The 16161-nt window shown below is 40.8% G+C and overlaps 1 protein-coding gene across 15 annotated transcripts in view; it reads left to right on the top strand.

Annotated features, from left to right (window-relative positions):
- Snx14 (sorting nexin 14) overlaps window positions 1-16161 on the top strand; it is a 224519-nt gene that overhangs the window by 20485 nt on the left and 187873 nt on the right. For all 15 annotated transcript variants that reach the window (XR_010053970.1, XR_010053971.1, XR_005487837.2 and 12 more), the window contains exons 2-6: window positions 2627-2747; window positions 4227-4303; window positions 4553-4631; window positions 7807-7850; window positions 10974-11061. Coding sequence is in view for 8 of the 15 variants with exons in the window: in XM_039081534.2 (XP_038937462.1) it covers window positions 2627-2747; window positions 4227-4303; window positions 4553-4631; window positions 7807-7850; window positions 10974-11061 (409 nt within the window). In the remaining 7 variants the exon portion in view is untranslated. The remainder of the gene's footprint in view (window positions 1-2626; window positions 2748-4226; window positions 4304-4552; window positions 4632-7806; window positions 7851-10973; window positions 11062-16161) is intronic.

Here is a 16161-nt window from a genome sequence, read left to right as displayed (position 1 = left end):
CCAAAGAGTACATATGGAGGGACCCCTGGCTCCAGCTGCATGTGTAGCAGAGGAGGGCCTTATCTGGCATTGATAGCAGGGGAGGCCCTTGGTCCAGTGGAGGCTTGATACCCAGGGTAGGGGAATGCTAGAGTGGTGAGGCAGGAGTTGGAGGAGTACCCTCATAGAGGCAAAAGGGAGGGGGGAGAAGGGAGATGGAATGTAGGGGGTTGTGGAGGGGTAACTGAGAAGGGGGATGTCACTTGAAATGTAAATGAATAAAATGATTTTTAAAAATGATGTTTTATTTCCTTTGTATTACTCAGAACTTATTCTCTTTTAAGATTATTTTCTTTTTCCTTGTCTTATATATTTTCAATTGCTCTCTAGCTATATTTTTCATTTTTAATTTAATTTATAATTTGTATGTATGTATAAGATGCATAGGTGTGTTTGAAATTTCACAGCACCTGTGTGGAGGTAGGCCATCATGTCATTAGGTAGTGTGCTGAGAAATCTTGCCAGCCCACTCAGGACTATTTTGGTGGTAGCTGGCAGAAACTCAGTTCATATTAGGTTTGACCAAGAGAATACTGAATAGCAGAATACTATCACTGTTAACTGAGCCTTAGAGAAACACGAAACAGTATTGAGAATACCACTAAAATTTTTCTGTACTAGGTATGATGACATATACCTTGAGACAGAAGCCCATGGATCTCTGGTAGTTTGAGGCCAGTCTGGTCTGCACATTAAGTTCAGCCAAAAAACCAAACCAAACCCAACCAGACCCAAATCCAACCTCACCGAACCCAAACCACCAAGCCAAACACCAAACCAAAACCACACCAACATCTGTTTACTCTCCTGTGACCTCTGTAGAGTGACTTCATTTTTCCTCTCCTGTGTCTTCTGTGAGTGTGGCTTTATTCTTCTCCTCCTGTGTCCTCTGTGTGACTTCATTCTCTTCTCACTATCTTTTTTTTTTTGGGGGGGGGGAGACATAGCTGTCAGTTATTAGAGCTTCAGAAAACTATTGAGAGGGGATAAGACTGAGTGTACCCCAGTTTCTAGTTCACACAGTTCATTTTCTTATTAACCTTAAATGTAAAGACTTTTTACCAAAATCACTTAGAGATGTTTTCACCTTTTGTTATTAATATTCTTGTCGCCATTTGAGCCCAGGCTGGCTAAAGACGTCTTCCATCTCCCAATTGCTGGGATCAGAGGCATACCTGGTTTATGTGCTGTTAGAGATTAAGCCCAGGGCTTCTTCCCGAGTGCAAGGCAAACACTCTTATCAACTGACCTCCATCCTCATTCCCCCGTATGAGAATCTTAAACAATAGCAGTGTCCAGATTCCCACCAAGGACCCATTTCCTCTGTAATGTGTTTTCTCTTGTTTGAATTTCACTTCTACCTTTATTGCTGCTCATTTCCTTGTCCTCCTTTCATGCTTGTGTTACAGTTTCCTCTCGCAATTATTCATTTTTATAAAATGTCACCCAAGATTATTATTGGGAAAAGGGAGGTGATACAGCTCCATGTTTATTGTTGTGAGCGATCAGTTATTAACAGAAGTGATGCGATTGGTCACCTGTAGATTGTGGCTTTTGGTCTGGAGTGATACAGTAAAGCTTATGTTTTATACAGTTATTCACAACTAATAAACACACTGAGGTCGTTGAAATTGAACTGTGAGGGGATTGGTATCTGCAATGTCATGGCTGTTTTGAGACACCTTAATATTGCACATTGAATGACACAATACCTAGTTTGGCCACTTGCCTCTTTAGATTCCTCTTGGGGGCCATATTTTTAAAAATTGTCTTTTCGATTCATTTATTTTACTTTGTATGTATGAGTATTTTGCCTGCATGCCTGGTGCTTGTGGAGGCCAGAAGATCTTCTGATTCTGATTGGATTCTGAGGGCATCAGGTCCCCTGGAACTGCAGTTAACAACCATCATGGGGTGCCAGGAATCAAACTTGGGTCCTCTGAAGAAGCAACAAGTGTCATAAACCTCTCTGTTGTAGAAACTGTGCAGACTGGAGCCGTGCAGGGCTCACGTTTGAATTCCCCTCTTTTCCCAGTCCTTCCTTTCTCTTCCCTGTCCTCTCTTGTTGGTTTTCCCTATCTGGATGCTCACTAAGGTTTTTTATAGCTATCGAGCTCTCTGTCATAATAGCAAACACGTGTTCACATCATTCCTCTCATTCACTCACCCACCACTGCCCGTCTGTTCTCTGTGTTACTAGGAACATGATAGTGACAGTCTCTGTTATATTCCCATTGCCTAACATAGCCTAACACAAAGTAATCACTTGGGAAAATTAATTTTTATTTTAATGATAATAAGAATTTTGGAGGAATGTGAGGAAGAATGGATTCAGATACTTAAAATAATAACATAGAAATGAAACTATGAAATTTTGAACTTACTCTCCTATATTAAATAATTTTATATTTATTAATATACATTTTATTATTTGTATTATATCTAACAAACACATTACAGAAAGTTAATGGATTGAAAAAGTTGACCTTGATTAATAGGTACTTAATAAATATTTGGTAGATCAATGAAGAAATAGCTTTTAATGTTATTGATTTCTTTGGTTCTGATCATTTTTATTTTTTCTAAGGTATCTTCACGTCTTAATGATCTTCTGGTCTTTTGTTGCGGGAGTTGTGACGTTCTACTGTTCATTAGGACCCGATTCCCTCTTACCAAATATATTCTTCACAATAAAATACAAACCTAAGGTAAAATTGTGTTTTCTAAGTTTTAACTTAAACATTTTAAATTTATATGTATAGGCGTGTGTCTGTGAGCATACATGGCAGTATGCTGTGCCCCTGGAGGCTGGAGGGGGGTGTTAGACATTTAAGAAATTCTGGGTTAAATGATAATCCACCCTGTGACCTTCCTGTGCAGGTGTTGGGGGTGAGGGGTCGCATGCCGAGGATTAAATCCAGCGCGTATGCCTGAGCAAGTGTTCACCACTGAGCTAACCCAACCCTCCAACACTGTCAATCTCTTAAATGCATGTGTGCACCATAGAAAACAAAACTAACTAGGCAATTGTTTAACCAAAACAATTTGTATTTCTGAAATTTAATACTGGTAGTAATATAGTAACTCCGTCTTTGTAAGGTAAATTCTGAGTTTTAAAATTCTGTCTGCAGATCAGGATTGAATGAGATATCTTTTTTCCCCCACTGATGAAGCTTGGGGCCTTGTACTGGTTGTTTTCTCAGCCTCTAGTGGGCTGTTTTTAAGTCATAAATTATGGTCCTTTAAGTTGATACAGACCCTCATTTTAGGTTTATGGTATGATTACGTAGAGGAAGCACAGAACTCAGGGCCAGATTTGGTCGGCAGGGCCTTAGGATTTATCACATGTCTTTCCCCTCATTGAAGCTAAGCTTTTAAAAAATTTTTTAATTTTTTAATTTTTTTATTTATATGAATACACTATAACTGTTCAGACACACCAGAAGAGGGTGTCAGATCAATTACATATGGTTGTGAACCGTAAAGTGGTTGCTGGGAATTGAACTCAGGACCTCTGGAAGAGCAGTCAGTGCTTTTAATCACTGAGCCATCTCTCCAGCCCGAAGCTAAGCTTTGGAAGAAATAGATTGGGGTTAGGGATTTAGCTCAGTGTAGCAAACACAAGGCCCTGGGTTCTGTCCCCATCTCCGGGGAAAAGAAAAAAAAAAGAAAAAAAAAAAGAAAATACTGTTTTTCCTTATGTTTCTGCAGGACAAGACATAGTAAATAATTTTTTTTTATAAGTGCTCATGCTATTTGACTTTTAAGTTTTAAGTGAGGAAGGTGGTGTTTTGTTTTGTTTTGTTGTTGTTTTGTTAAAGACAGGGTCTCATGGGACTTAAATTCTAGATCCTCCTGCCTCAGCATCCTGAGAGTTGGAATTATAGGCATGTACATCCATGCCTGCTGGGAGAGCCTTTGTTTTTGGTTCCCACTTTATATTTTTCCCCTTCTTCTGGTGGGAGTCACTGCACCCATGCCATGGGACATGCTAGAAAGTTCTCTCCCACTGAAAAGCAGTTCAGTAGGTATTTTGCATCCACTGGCAGCTAATTTAGTAAACTTAATTATAAATAATAGTTTCAGTGCTTGCATAAAGTGTAAGAAGACTCCTGAAAAACTGATTCTTTGTAGTAGAGATACCATGGGAACTACAAACTCATCTCTCTTTTCTTTCGTCTTTTTAGCAATTAGGACTTCAGGAGTTATTTCCACAAGGACATAGCTGTGCTGTTTGTGGTAAAGTGAAGTGTAAGCGACATAGGTAAGTTACAATTTTTACTGTTTAATTGTGCATATGGGGTTTGTGTGTGGGTGTGGGAGTGTGGCCACGCAGATGTTTGGAGGTCAGAGGACACAATTTGTGGAGTTGTTTCTCTCCTTCCTCTTTTATTTGGGTTCTGGAAATTAAGCTCAATTGATTGGGCTTGTAAGGCCAGTGCTTTTACGTAATGCTTACATTTTATTATAATGTATTTAATTTAAAGTGACTTAGTTATTTGATTTACATTAGGCCTTCCTTGCTACTTGAAAACTATCAGCCCTGGCTAGACCTGAAAGTTTCTTCCAAGGTTGATGCATCTCTCTCAGAGGTAAGTAATTTAATTAAATAGTGCCAAATATGACCATGTGTTCTTGTTTCAGTCCCCCCCCCCCCCGCCCCCCCCCCGGAGCTGGGGACTGAACCCAGGGCCTTGCGCTTGCTAGGCAAGCGCTCTACCACTGAGCTAAATCCCCAACCCTAAGCATGTGTTCTTAAGAATGGGACTGTGGGCTGGGGATTTAGCTCAGTGGTAGAGCGCTTACCTAGGAAGCACAAGGCCCTGGGTTCGGTCCCCAGCTCCGAAAAAAAGAACCAAAAAAAAAAAAAACCAAAAGAATGGGAGAATGGGACTGTGTTCTGAAAATCATGGGCAGTTTTGTCCCTGTGAGAGCATCACAGAATGAGCTTGTGCAAACTTGGGTGCTAACTTCAGTCATTGCATGGGGCTTCTCGATACAGTGAAGGGATGTACAAATATGAGTTCAACTGCTGCTGGCCCAATATGGCATCTTTATTGTTTTCCAGAAAGGTGTTTTTTTCTTCTAATAAATAGAGTAAACTCTAAAAATTAAAAGAACAGTATTGTTCTAATTTAATTTATGCTGCAGCAATAAAATATTCTGACAAAAATAGCTTGGGAGAGGAAAGGGTTTATTTAACTTACAATTTCATGTTCTAGTCCATTATTGCAAGGAAGTCAGGGCAGGAACTTAAAGCATCACATCAGAATCAAGAGCAGAGTGAGTACTGAGTGGATCCTCACTTGCCTGCTCCTACCTAGCTGTCTCCTCCTTTACACTGTTCTTAAACCAATTAGCTTTTGATGTACTCCAACACACAGCTGTCATTGGTCAACTGCTTCTGTGATCTCAAGTCTGTTGCTGAAAAAAGTGAGACACCCTACTCCCTGACTAGAGAATGGTGTTGTTCATAATGGCCTGGGTTTTCCTACATCAATTATCAACTAAGACATTCATTTTATTTATATTTCTCTCATATATATATGTCATATATATGTATATATGACAGTTAAAACTAACCAGCGCAGATCTAAACATATAAAAATATATAAACATATACTATAAAATGTAGTATGCCAGAGTTAAAAAGTATGACATGACATAGTAAATTCATAAACTTGTAATGTATTTATTATCAACTGTCATATACTGTGTATAATTGTATGTCTCATAGATTGTTGTAACTGGCAGCACAGTCATTTATACCTGAATGCCACAAGCAAGCTAGTAAACATTGTCCTATAACAGCTGTGACCCTCCCTAACCCCCAGGAGCTCGGACCATTTATAGTCTTATGGGCCCACTGTTAAATAGCCATCCGTGTTGACTAAATTATTATTTGGTTTATGATGACATATACAAATAAAAATGTTGAATACTAACAAAAATGTTTTCAGATACTTTCATTGGAAAATGTAATCATGGTATGTCTTAGTAAGGTAGGCACGGCGGTGCGTTCTTATATTCCAGCACTTGGAAAGCCAAGGCAGCAGGGTCATGAGCTTGAGGCCTGCCAGGCGACATTGTAAGTTCTAGGCTAGCCTGAGTTACAGATCCTGTCTTAAGCAACAAAAAACAAACAAACAAAATAAACAAAAACCCACATCTTAATGTGTATTACCTAGTGAGTTCTTGGCTAGACAATTATTACAAAATAAGTACCTTGAATACTAAGCTATTCTAAATTACACTGAATTCTCAAATTTACATAGATATTTCAGTCAAGAAAATTATTTGTTTATTTAGTTATGCAAAAACAGGTGTCTTTATGATAGGGGAATAACCATTTACAAGGACACATTGAACTCTTATAAGCATGTACCTTAATGAATTATGGCCTAGTTTTGACACTAACTATAGAGTGTAGAACAGGGAGCTGGGTAACGGTCACTACAAAGTTTGGGCCTATTCTAGTCACAGATTTTTTTACTTTGATTTCTTCCATTTTATTTATTTGTTTTAAAGGACATATCTTTTTCTTACCTTTAAGATATTAGTCAAGTCCTTGAGGGTGGGGAGTGGGGTGTCTCACTGTTTTCGGCCATGGATTTGGAGTCACATAGGCAGTTGACCAGTGACAGATGATAGATGTGTACTGGGTTACATCGAATGCTAATTAGTTTAAGAATTGCACCTGCAACTGAACCCTGCAACTGAACCCTGCAACTGAACCCTGCAACTGAACCCTGCAACTGAACCCCGCAACTGAACCCCGCAACTGTACCCTGCAACTCAACCCTGCAACTGAACCCTGCAACTGAACCCTGCAACTGAACCCTGCAACTGAACCCCGCAACTGAACCCCGCAACTGAACCCCGCAACTGAACCCTGCAACTGAACCCCGCAACTGAACCCCGCAACTGAACCCCACAACTGAACCCCGCAACTGAACCCCGCAACTGAACCCCGCAACTGAACCCCGCAACTGAACCCCGCAACTGAACCCCGCAACTGAACCCCGCAACTGAACCCCGCAACTGCACCCCGCAACTGAACCCCGCAACTGAACCCCGCAACTGAACCCCGCAACTGAACCCCGCAACTGAACCCCGCAACTGAACCCCGCAACTGAACCCTGCTTTATGGTCCTTTACCTCAGTCTGTGTGCACTGTTGTCTAAATGGAAGCTGCAACAGTTTTGTGGCTTCTTAGGCTTTTTCCGGTTCTTTGATTTGCTGATTTAAAACTGTGCTGTCCAGATCTGGGGATGGACTTCAGTGGTGGTATATCTATCTGTGTACCACGTGCAGATCTGGGGATGGACTTCAGTGGTGGTATATCTATCTGTGTACCATGTGCAGATCTGGGGATGGACTTCAGTGGTGGTATATCTATGTACCATGTGCATATCTGGGGATGGACTTCAGTGGTGGTATATCTGTGTACCATGTGCAGATCTGGGAATTGACTTCAGTGGTGGCATATCTATCTGTGTACCATGTGCAGATCTGGGGATGGACTTCAGTGGTGGCATATCTGTGTACCATGTGCAAGAGTCTGGGTCCATCTCTTGCATTGGGGAGATATTTATTATGGTCTTGGTACTCGGATGTTCTTACTGACACTCACAGCTATGTAAAGGTGACATAAACATATTGTCAGTATTGGGTTTAATGAAATTGGTTGTGCTAATATATATCACTTAGTAGTACGGTTTATTTTCCTGTAGTTAATTATTTTTCTTTAAACATTTTCTTGTGCAGGTCCTTGAATTAGTGTTGGAAAACTTTGTCTATCCATGGTACAGGTATGTTTTTGTTTTCCATAAAAGCCCCTTTCCCCCTCTTAATATGGTAAATACCATTAAGCTAAGCATAATTATTACAAAATAAGTACCTTGAATACTAAGCTATTCCAAATTACACTTAAATCTCAAATTTACATTCAGTCAAGAAAATTACTTGTTTATTTAGTTCTGCAAAAACAGGTGTCTTTATGATAGGGGAATAATGATTTGCAAAGCAATGTTGAACTCATGTAGGCATTTTCAGTGTAAGTCAGGATTTCTCAGTGACACTTGAAGCCAGATCTTTCTATGGAAAATGCGTTGTACATTATTGAATATTTAGCTGTGTCTTCAGCTATTCCCATTAAATACTGGAGTACACTTTCTTCCAGTTAGGCTACCACAGATGTCATTGGTTTCAGTTGTGAATCATTGGTGCACTGGGCAGAGTAAAGAAGCCTGTGTCACTGTGCAGAAGGAGACAAAGGAAGGAGAATAGCAAGTTTGGGGCCAATCTGACCTATATAAGGAGATCCTCTCTCCAGCGAACAGCATTTTCTAAGACAACTTTAAAAGGGGCTGGGGAAATAACTAGTTCATAAAGTTCCTGCCAAGAAAGGTTGACCTCTGAGCTCTGTGTGCATATGTGAGCACATGCCTGCACATACAATTGCACACATGAACAGGTACACACAGATTGAAAGATCATTTCAGTAGATTTTCTGAAAAAAATGTTCTTTTTAGTCCCTCAAGTAACTTTGTTTTTAGTGCGCACAGGGTACATGGATGTTGTTTCTTTCTTTTTTTTTAAATCTTTTTTTACAGCCCAGATTTTATCCCCTTCCTGGCCCACCCTCTGCCTGTTCTACGTCCTGTACCTCCTCCTCCCGGAACACCAGGCCTCCCCACTCCCCGGGGCCTCCAGTCTCTTGAGGGTCAGGTGCATCTTCTCTGACTGAGTCCAAACCCGGCAGTCCTCTGCTGTCTATGTGTCAGGGGCTTCATATCAGCTGGTGTGTGCTACTTAGTTGGTGGCCCAGTGTCTGAGAGATCTTGGGGTGGGGGTGGGGGCTCCAGGTTAGTGGAGAATGCTGGTCCTTCTACAGGGGCACCCTACTCCTTAGTTTCTTCTAGCTTCTTTCTCCCTAGTTCAGCCACAGGAGTCAGCAGCTTCTGTCCATTGGTTGGGTGTAAATATCTACATCTGACTCTTTCAGCTGCTTGTTGGACCTTTTGGAGGACAATCATGATAGGCCCCTTTTTGTGAGCACACCATAGCCTCAGTAATGGTGTCAGGTCTTGGGGCTGCCCCTTGAGCTGGATCCCACTTTGGGCCTGTCGCTGGGCCTCCTTTTCCTCAGACTCTTCTCTATTTTCGTCCCTGCAGTTCTTTCATACAGGAACAGTTCTGGGTCAGAGTTTTGGACTGTGGGATGGTAATCCCATCCCACACTTGATGCCCTGTCTTTCTACTGGAGGTGGGCTCTCCAAGTTCCCTATTCCTACTGTAGGACATTTCATCTAAGGTAGACTCCTGAGAGTCTCTCATCTCCCAGGTTTCTGGTACATTCTAGGGGGTCCCCCCCACCTCCCACCTACTGAGGTTGCCTGTTTCCATTCTTTCTGCTGGCCCTCAGGACTTCAGTCCTGTTCCCCTCACAATACCTGATCATGTTCCCTTCTCCCCTTCCCTGTCCTCTTTCCCATGCGGGTGCCTCCCTCCTTCCCCCTCCTGTGATTGCTTTCTTCCCCCTCCCAAGTGGGATTGATGCGTTGTCACTTGAACCCTTTGGCTTGTTAACCTTCTTGAGTTCTGGGGATTGTGTACTGGGGAATTCTGTACTTTTTTTTTTTTTTTTTTTTTTTTTGCAGATATCCACTTATTAGTGAGCACATGCCATGCATGTCCTTTTGGTTCTCCTCACTCAGGATGATGTTTTCTAGTTCCATCCGTTTGCCTACAAAACTCAGGGTGTCCTCATTCTTAGTAGCTGAGTAGTATTCGGGTGTTGTTTCTTGACCGACGTAGAAAACTCTCTAGTTCTATGAAAGGAAAAAGGAGATTCTAATTTAGAGTCAGGCATCCAAATTATGTCATTTGATCAGTGCATATTTCTTTAAGCATTGTGTGTTCAGTATGTTTGAACATGTATATCTGACAGAATACTAGCTAATGATGTGCCCCACTTTGTACTGATTCAGTTATGTTTTGTATTTTCACTTGATCTTAGGCAAAAGGCCAAGAAACGATGTTTTGTATTTTCAAATTCATCCACAGTGTGTTAAGACTAATTTAATACAAAACAGTTTATATGCTATGTTTTTCTGAAAATGTGTGTAATTTTTTCACTTTCACTCACTCGTTCGTGTATGTGCCAGACACACAGCGTATAATAGAACTCAGAGGACAGCCAGCCAGCCAGCGTCGGCTCCTTCTTCTTGCCCACCGTCTAGTCCCCAGGGGCAGGTGCCCTCTTTTTTTTTTTTTTTTAAATATTTGATTATGTTTTAAATGTGGAGTATTTGTAATTTACAGAATGCCGCTGAAATCTTTTATAATGAATCTTTTTCTAAAAGAGACACTTCTTTTTGTTGCCAAATTGAGACTTTTTAGACATAAAGTCTGGTTATATCTCTGAAGTGTGTGTTCTTGTCAGTAGCTACTGATGCTGTAGTAGCCCCGCCCCTGAGTTGTCAGTTGGAGGTGGTAGGCATGTTTATTTTCCCTTATTCTGCTTTGAGATGTAACAGCGTCATCTTCAACCAGGATGAAGCCCTTGTTCACACTGGTCTTTCTTGTTTTTGATGAAGAAAGTGCTGTACTTCCCTTAGGGACATTAAAATTTCAGGAAAATTCGCTGGGTGTAGTGGTGCACACCTTTAATCCCGGCATTCAGGAGGTAGAGGCAGGTAGATTTCTGAGTTCGAGCACAACCTGACCTACAGAGCAAGTTCCAGGATAGCCAGAGCTACACAGAAAGAAACCCTGTTTTGAACCACAAACAAACAGAACAAACAAACAAAACATTTGCCAAAAAAAAAAAGCATAAAGTTTTTTTTTAAAAAGGAAACTTCTTGATTTCAACAAGGGGAGGCTGTATTTCTCACAGCTTCTGACTGTTTGCTGGTTTTCCTCACTTGAAGGGATGTGACGGATGACGAGTCCTTTGTGGATGAGCTGAGGATCACCTTACGGTTTTTTGCATCTGTCTTAGTGCGAAGAATTCACAAGGTACATATGTTTATGATGTGAAATCTGAAGTTTTATCATTATGGCAATCTTGCGTTTTCCCCTATAGTAGATGTATTCATTTTTCATTTCTTTAGGTTAAATATTGATCTATCACTGTTGTCCTACTGAACACTTGGCTTCCTTAAATACTTGGTTTTTTTTATTTGTGGAATTTAAAAATCAAAAACAATAATATAGACATATAGAGAGTGTCATGTTTCATTTAAATACGCTTGTATAAGTTACAGTGATTATGATCTGCCTTATAAGATACTTAGTGCTATTTACCTATTTAGGTTTCACATATCTGTGTAGTTCATTGGCTATACACCCATACACACGTACAAAGCAGAAATATTGCTTTGTCATTCAATAGAATTAAACATATAAACAATGAATTAGAATGTAAATATGTTATTAATAAACTAAATAAAAGATTAACCATGTTAAATGCTTTATGTCCACTTGATTCAGTGAGTTCACAAAAGAAAAATATAAAATGGCCAGTGACCAATTGAAAATGTGTTGTTGCACATTAAATATAAGTGAGTACTATTCTCTTTACTATCAAATTGGAAAGATAAAATAGGGTTAATATCTGCCAATTCTAATTTTGAGGAAATAGGCAAAGCAAGTGAAATTTAAAATTGATATGCCTTCCAATGATGTGCCAGCATGGATGGAAAATTTCACAAGGCCCCACCCCTAGCCAAAGAGCTGTATGCAGTCAGTGGCTGCTGAGAGATGGAGAACACACAGTCTCCTCTTCCTCCTTCTCCTACACACGCACGCCTGCGCACATGCATGCAGAAGAAGGTCATAGATTTGAGGGTGTAGTTGGGGGACCCAGGAGGAGTTGGAAGAGGGAGAGAGGGATACTGTGTGTGTGTGTGTGTGTGTGTGTGTGTGTGTGTGTGTGTATGTAATTCTCAAAATAAAAAAAATTAATATTAGAACAGAGGCAGAAGGAACACCCATTCAGAGCCTGCCCCACATGTGGCCCATACATATACAGCCACTCAATTAGATAAGATGGATGAAGCAAAGAAGTGCAGACTGACAGGAACCGGATGTAGATCTCTCCTGAGAGACACAGCCAGAATACAGCAAATACATAGGCGAATGCCAGCAGCAAACCACTGAACTGAGAACGGGATCCCCGTTGAAGGAATCTTAGAAAGGACTGGAAGAGCTTGAAGGGGCTCGAGACCCCATATGAACAACAATGCCAACCAACCAGAGCTTCCAGGGACTAAGCCACTACCCAAAGACTATACATGGACTGACCCTGGGCTCCAACTGCATAGGTAGCAATGAATAGCCTAGTAAGGGCACCAGTGGAAGGGGAAGCCCTTGATCCTGCCAAGACTGAACCCCCAGTGAACGGGATTGTTGTGGGGAGGGCGGTAATGGGGGTGTGGGGGGGGAACACCAACAGAGTAGGGGAGGTGGAGGGGTTAGGGGGATGTTGGCCCGGAAACCGGGAAGGGGAATAACAATCAAAATGTAAATAAGAAATACTCAAGTTAATAAAGATGAAAAAAATTAATATTGAATTGATAAAAAAGCTTGGAATAGTAAAAGTGACAAATGTCACTGACAACAGAATATTTTGAAAAATCTTTTATTTGTTGTTTGTATATTCTGGGTAAGAGGTGAAGTTATTAAAAGAACAAATGAGTTAGAGTTGAATGTCACACACATACAAATTGGTTTGTCTTTACTTAAGGGATGATTAGTAATTAAACATACATTTCTGTCAGTGCAAGAGACTGAGCACATGGCCTTGCACACACTACGAAGCACTTTGTCATTGAGCTCTATCCTTAGTCATTTACTTTTGGAGACAGAGCCTTATTCTGTCATTTAGGTCGGCTTCGGACTTACGTATAACCCAGGGTGGCCTTAGACTTGAGACCCCTTAGCCTCTGCCTTCCAGGTAATGGGATTGCAGGTATGGTAATCTCTAAGACTTCTGGTTGTCTGATTGTTTGTTTAGACAAAGTTTGAATGAGGAGCCTAGGCAGGGCTTAAACTTTTAGCAATCCTCCTGACTTAGCATGCTGGAGTTATAGGCCTAAGATACCATGTCCTTTTTTTTTTTTTTTGGTTCTTTTTTTCGGAGCTGGGGACCGAACCCAGGGCCTTGCGCTTCCTAGGCAAGCGCTCTACCACTGAGCTAAATCCCCAACCCCCCATGTCCTTTTTATTAAAATAAATACATTTAAATTCACAAATTAGATTGATATCCATCTACAACACAACTCCTGCACCCAAGGCTTAGGGAACATTGTGGAAAGGGTCCAGAAAGATTGTGGAGCCAGGGGACCAGGACGTGTGCTGTGAGATTATGTCTCCTAGAAATGACAGGGAGGCTTTATCTGTAATAACTGAACTGTATGGCCGCAGAAACAAGACCTGAAGAAACATGCCAGCAGTAGGCATGCTGACATGGAAGAAACATGCCAGCAGTAGGCATGCTGACGTGGAAGAGTAGCTCGTGGGCCCCAGCCATAGACAGAGAAGTACAGGCGATTAAAGATTCTGAGAGTGGGAGAAATCGTCTTCTTGAGGGATGAGCCCTGGTTAGTTATCCAGTACTGAATGGTCAACCTGAGATACCACACACGCACATGCACACGCATGTATATCACACACATTCAAGCAAGACTAACTGAACTGAGCAGCTTGTATTTATGTGTTTATGTATTTTTATAAATGTATAGCCATATCAAAGAAAAAAGAAACTGATTTCTGGGGTGGAGGAGGCACAGGAGAGACTGGAGGGAGAGGAGGGAAGAAATGATATTATTATACCTTAATTTAAAAATCAAAAGAAGAAAATACATCTTAATATTTACAATCTTCCTTACTTGATTAATTAATTAAATTGAGTCAGAATTTCACTATGTACCCCAACTGGCCTGGAACTCACTTTGTAGACCAGGCTTGCCTTAGAGATCCTCTTGCCTCTTCCTCCAAAGTGCTGGGTCTAAAGGTGTGCACTACCATGCCTGGTTTTAAGTTGCATTCTTATGACATCTGCAAAGATGTATATAAAACTCACAGTAAAAGATTTATTGCAGTTTATGGAATACTTGTAAATTCCTTAATAAGGAAAACCAAAAAGAAAAACTAATATTTAATGATTGATTATTGGTGATTAATATACTAATAACATAGCCATGAAAAATCACTGTATAGAGTAATACTTACTTACAAAGGAATACTTCTTTAAATAGCAAACAGAAGATGCTGGAAAATAATATGTGTCACAGTTTTTATTTTCAGAAGAGAAAAAAAGCTCACAAATTAAGCATGTTTAAGACTTAAGATATCCCGGGGCTGGAGAGACGGCTCAGCAGGTTAAGAGCACTAGCTGCGCGCAAGGCCCTGGGTTCGGTCCCCAGCTCCGAAAAAAAGAACCACAAAAAAAAAAAAAAAACAAAAAAAGCACTAGCTGCTCTTCCAGAGGTCCTGAGTTCAATTCCTAGGAACCACATGGTGGCTCACAACCATCTGTAGTGGGATCTGATGCCCTCTTCTTGTATGTCTGAAGAGAGTTGAGTGACAGTGTACTCACATACATAAAATAAATAAATAAATTAAAAAAAAAAAAGACTTAAGCTATCCCTACCACAATTCACAATTAATGCTGGCTGTAGTGGTGTGAAGATGCTAAGTCCTAGGTCTTTTCATTTACTGTATATTTGCCTTAATTGTGTGTGTGTGTGTGTGCGTGTGTGTGTGTGCATGTGTGTGTGTGTGTGCGTGTGTGTGTGCGTGTGTGTGCGCGTGTGTGTGTGTGTGTCTGTGTGTGTGCGTGTGTGTGTCTGTGTGTGTGTGTGTCTGTGTGTGTGTGTGTGTGTGTGTGCGCGTGTGTGTCTGTGTGTGTGCGTGTGTGTGTCTGTGTGTGTGTGCGTGTGTGTGTGTGTCTCTGTGTGTGTGCGTGTGTGTGTGTCTGTGTGTGCGTGTGTGTGTGTGTCTGTGTGTGTTTGTCTGTGTGTGTGTGTGTGTGTGTGTGTGTGTGTTATGTTTATTTGTTGTCTCAACTTTGGGATCTTCCTACCTCATCCTCCTGAGTACTGGCATTATGCATCTTCATGCTTGACATGTTCATGATTAAAACAAAGCTAAGGGCTTGGGGATTTAGCTCAGTGGTAGAGTGCTTACCTAGGAAGCACAAGGCCCTGGGTTCGGTCCCCAGCTCCGAAAAAAAGAACCAAAAAAAAAAAAAAAAAAAACAAAGCTAAGAGATATTAATCGTGTTGCTTTAAAAATAGTTCTGGAGCAACTGTTTCATAATCAACTAAATGTAATAAACCGTTCATTAAGGATAACACTAAGATTGAGTTGAGGAATGGCTCAGCCAGTAAAATTTTTGCCGTGTGAGCTTGAGGGCCTGAATTCAGATTTCCAGCACCTCACAAAAGCTGGTTGATGCAGAGTGTACCTGTAAGGTTAGCACTGGGTGCAGGTACAGGAGATCCCTGGGGTGTGTTGGCCTGCCCGCCGAGCCAAAAGTGGTGAACATCATGTTCCATGAGAGAAACTGTTTCAAAAATTAGATGAAGTGTGGTAGTGTCAGTCTCCTGCCCCCTCCTGTATGTGTACACACACACACACACACACATACACACACACACACACAGGAGGAAGGAGAAAAGGGATGGAGAGAGATCAGATGATTGATGATACCTCATTTAAATAACAACTTTAAACTATTCTTCGAATGATTTAATTAGTAGTGCTAGTAGAAGCAAGTGTTAGGCTTTGAACTAACCTAGAGATTCTACAACAGTAGTACATTGTACTTGCAGTGTGATACTTACATACACAAGTACATACATAGGTTCTTTTTTCTTCTGTCTTTTTCTTACCTTGTTTTGAAAGGTCTTACTATATATATGCCCCAGGCTGGTCTCAAACTTGCAGTCCTCCTGCCTCAGCCTCTACAGTGTTGAGATTATAGATGTGCACTAACCATTGTACTCTATTTTTGATAGCAGTTTTATTGATATGTAGCACATATGTTTCATCCACTTAAAGTATAGGATTTATTGGCCTTTATAATATTTTCAAAGTTCTGCATACAATTCC

The sequence above is a fragment of the Rattus norvegicus genome, chromosome 8 (assembly GCF_036323735.1).
Source record: "Rattus norvegicus strain BN/NHsdMcwi chromosome 8, GRCr8, whole genome shotgun sequence".
Classification (NCBI taxonomy): Eukaryota; Metazoa; Chordata; class Mammalia; order Rodentia; family Muridae; genus Rattus; species Rattus norvegicus.
Note: the sequence above shows the minus strand (reverse complement) of the source record. Positions and strands in the feature narration are given on the sequence as shown.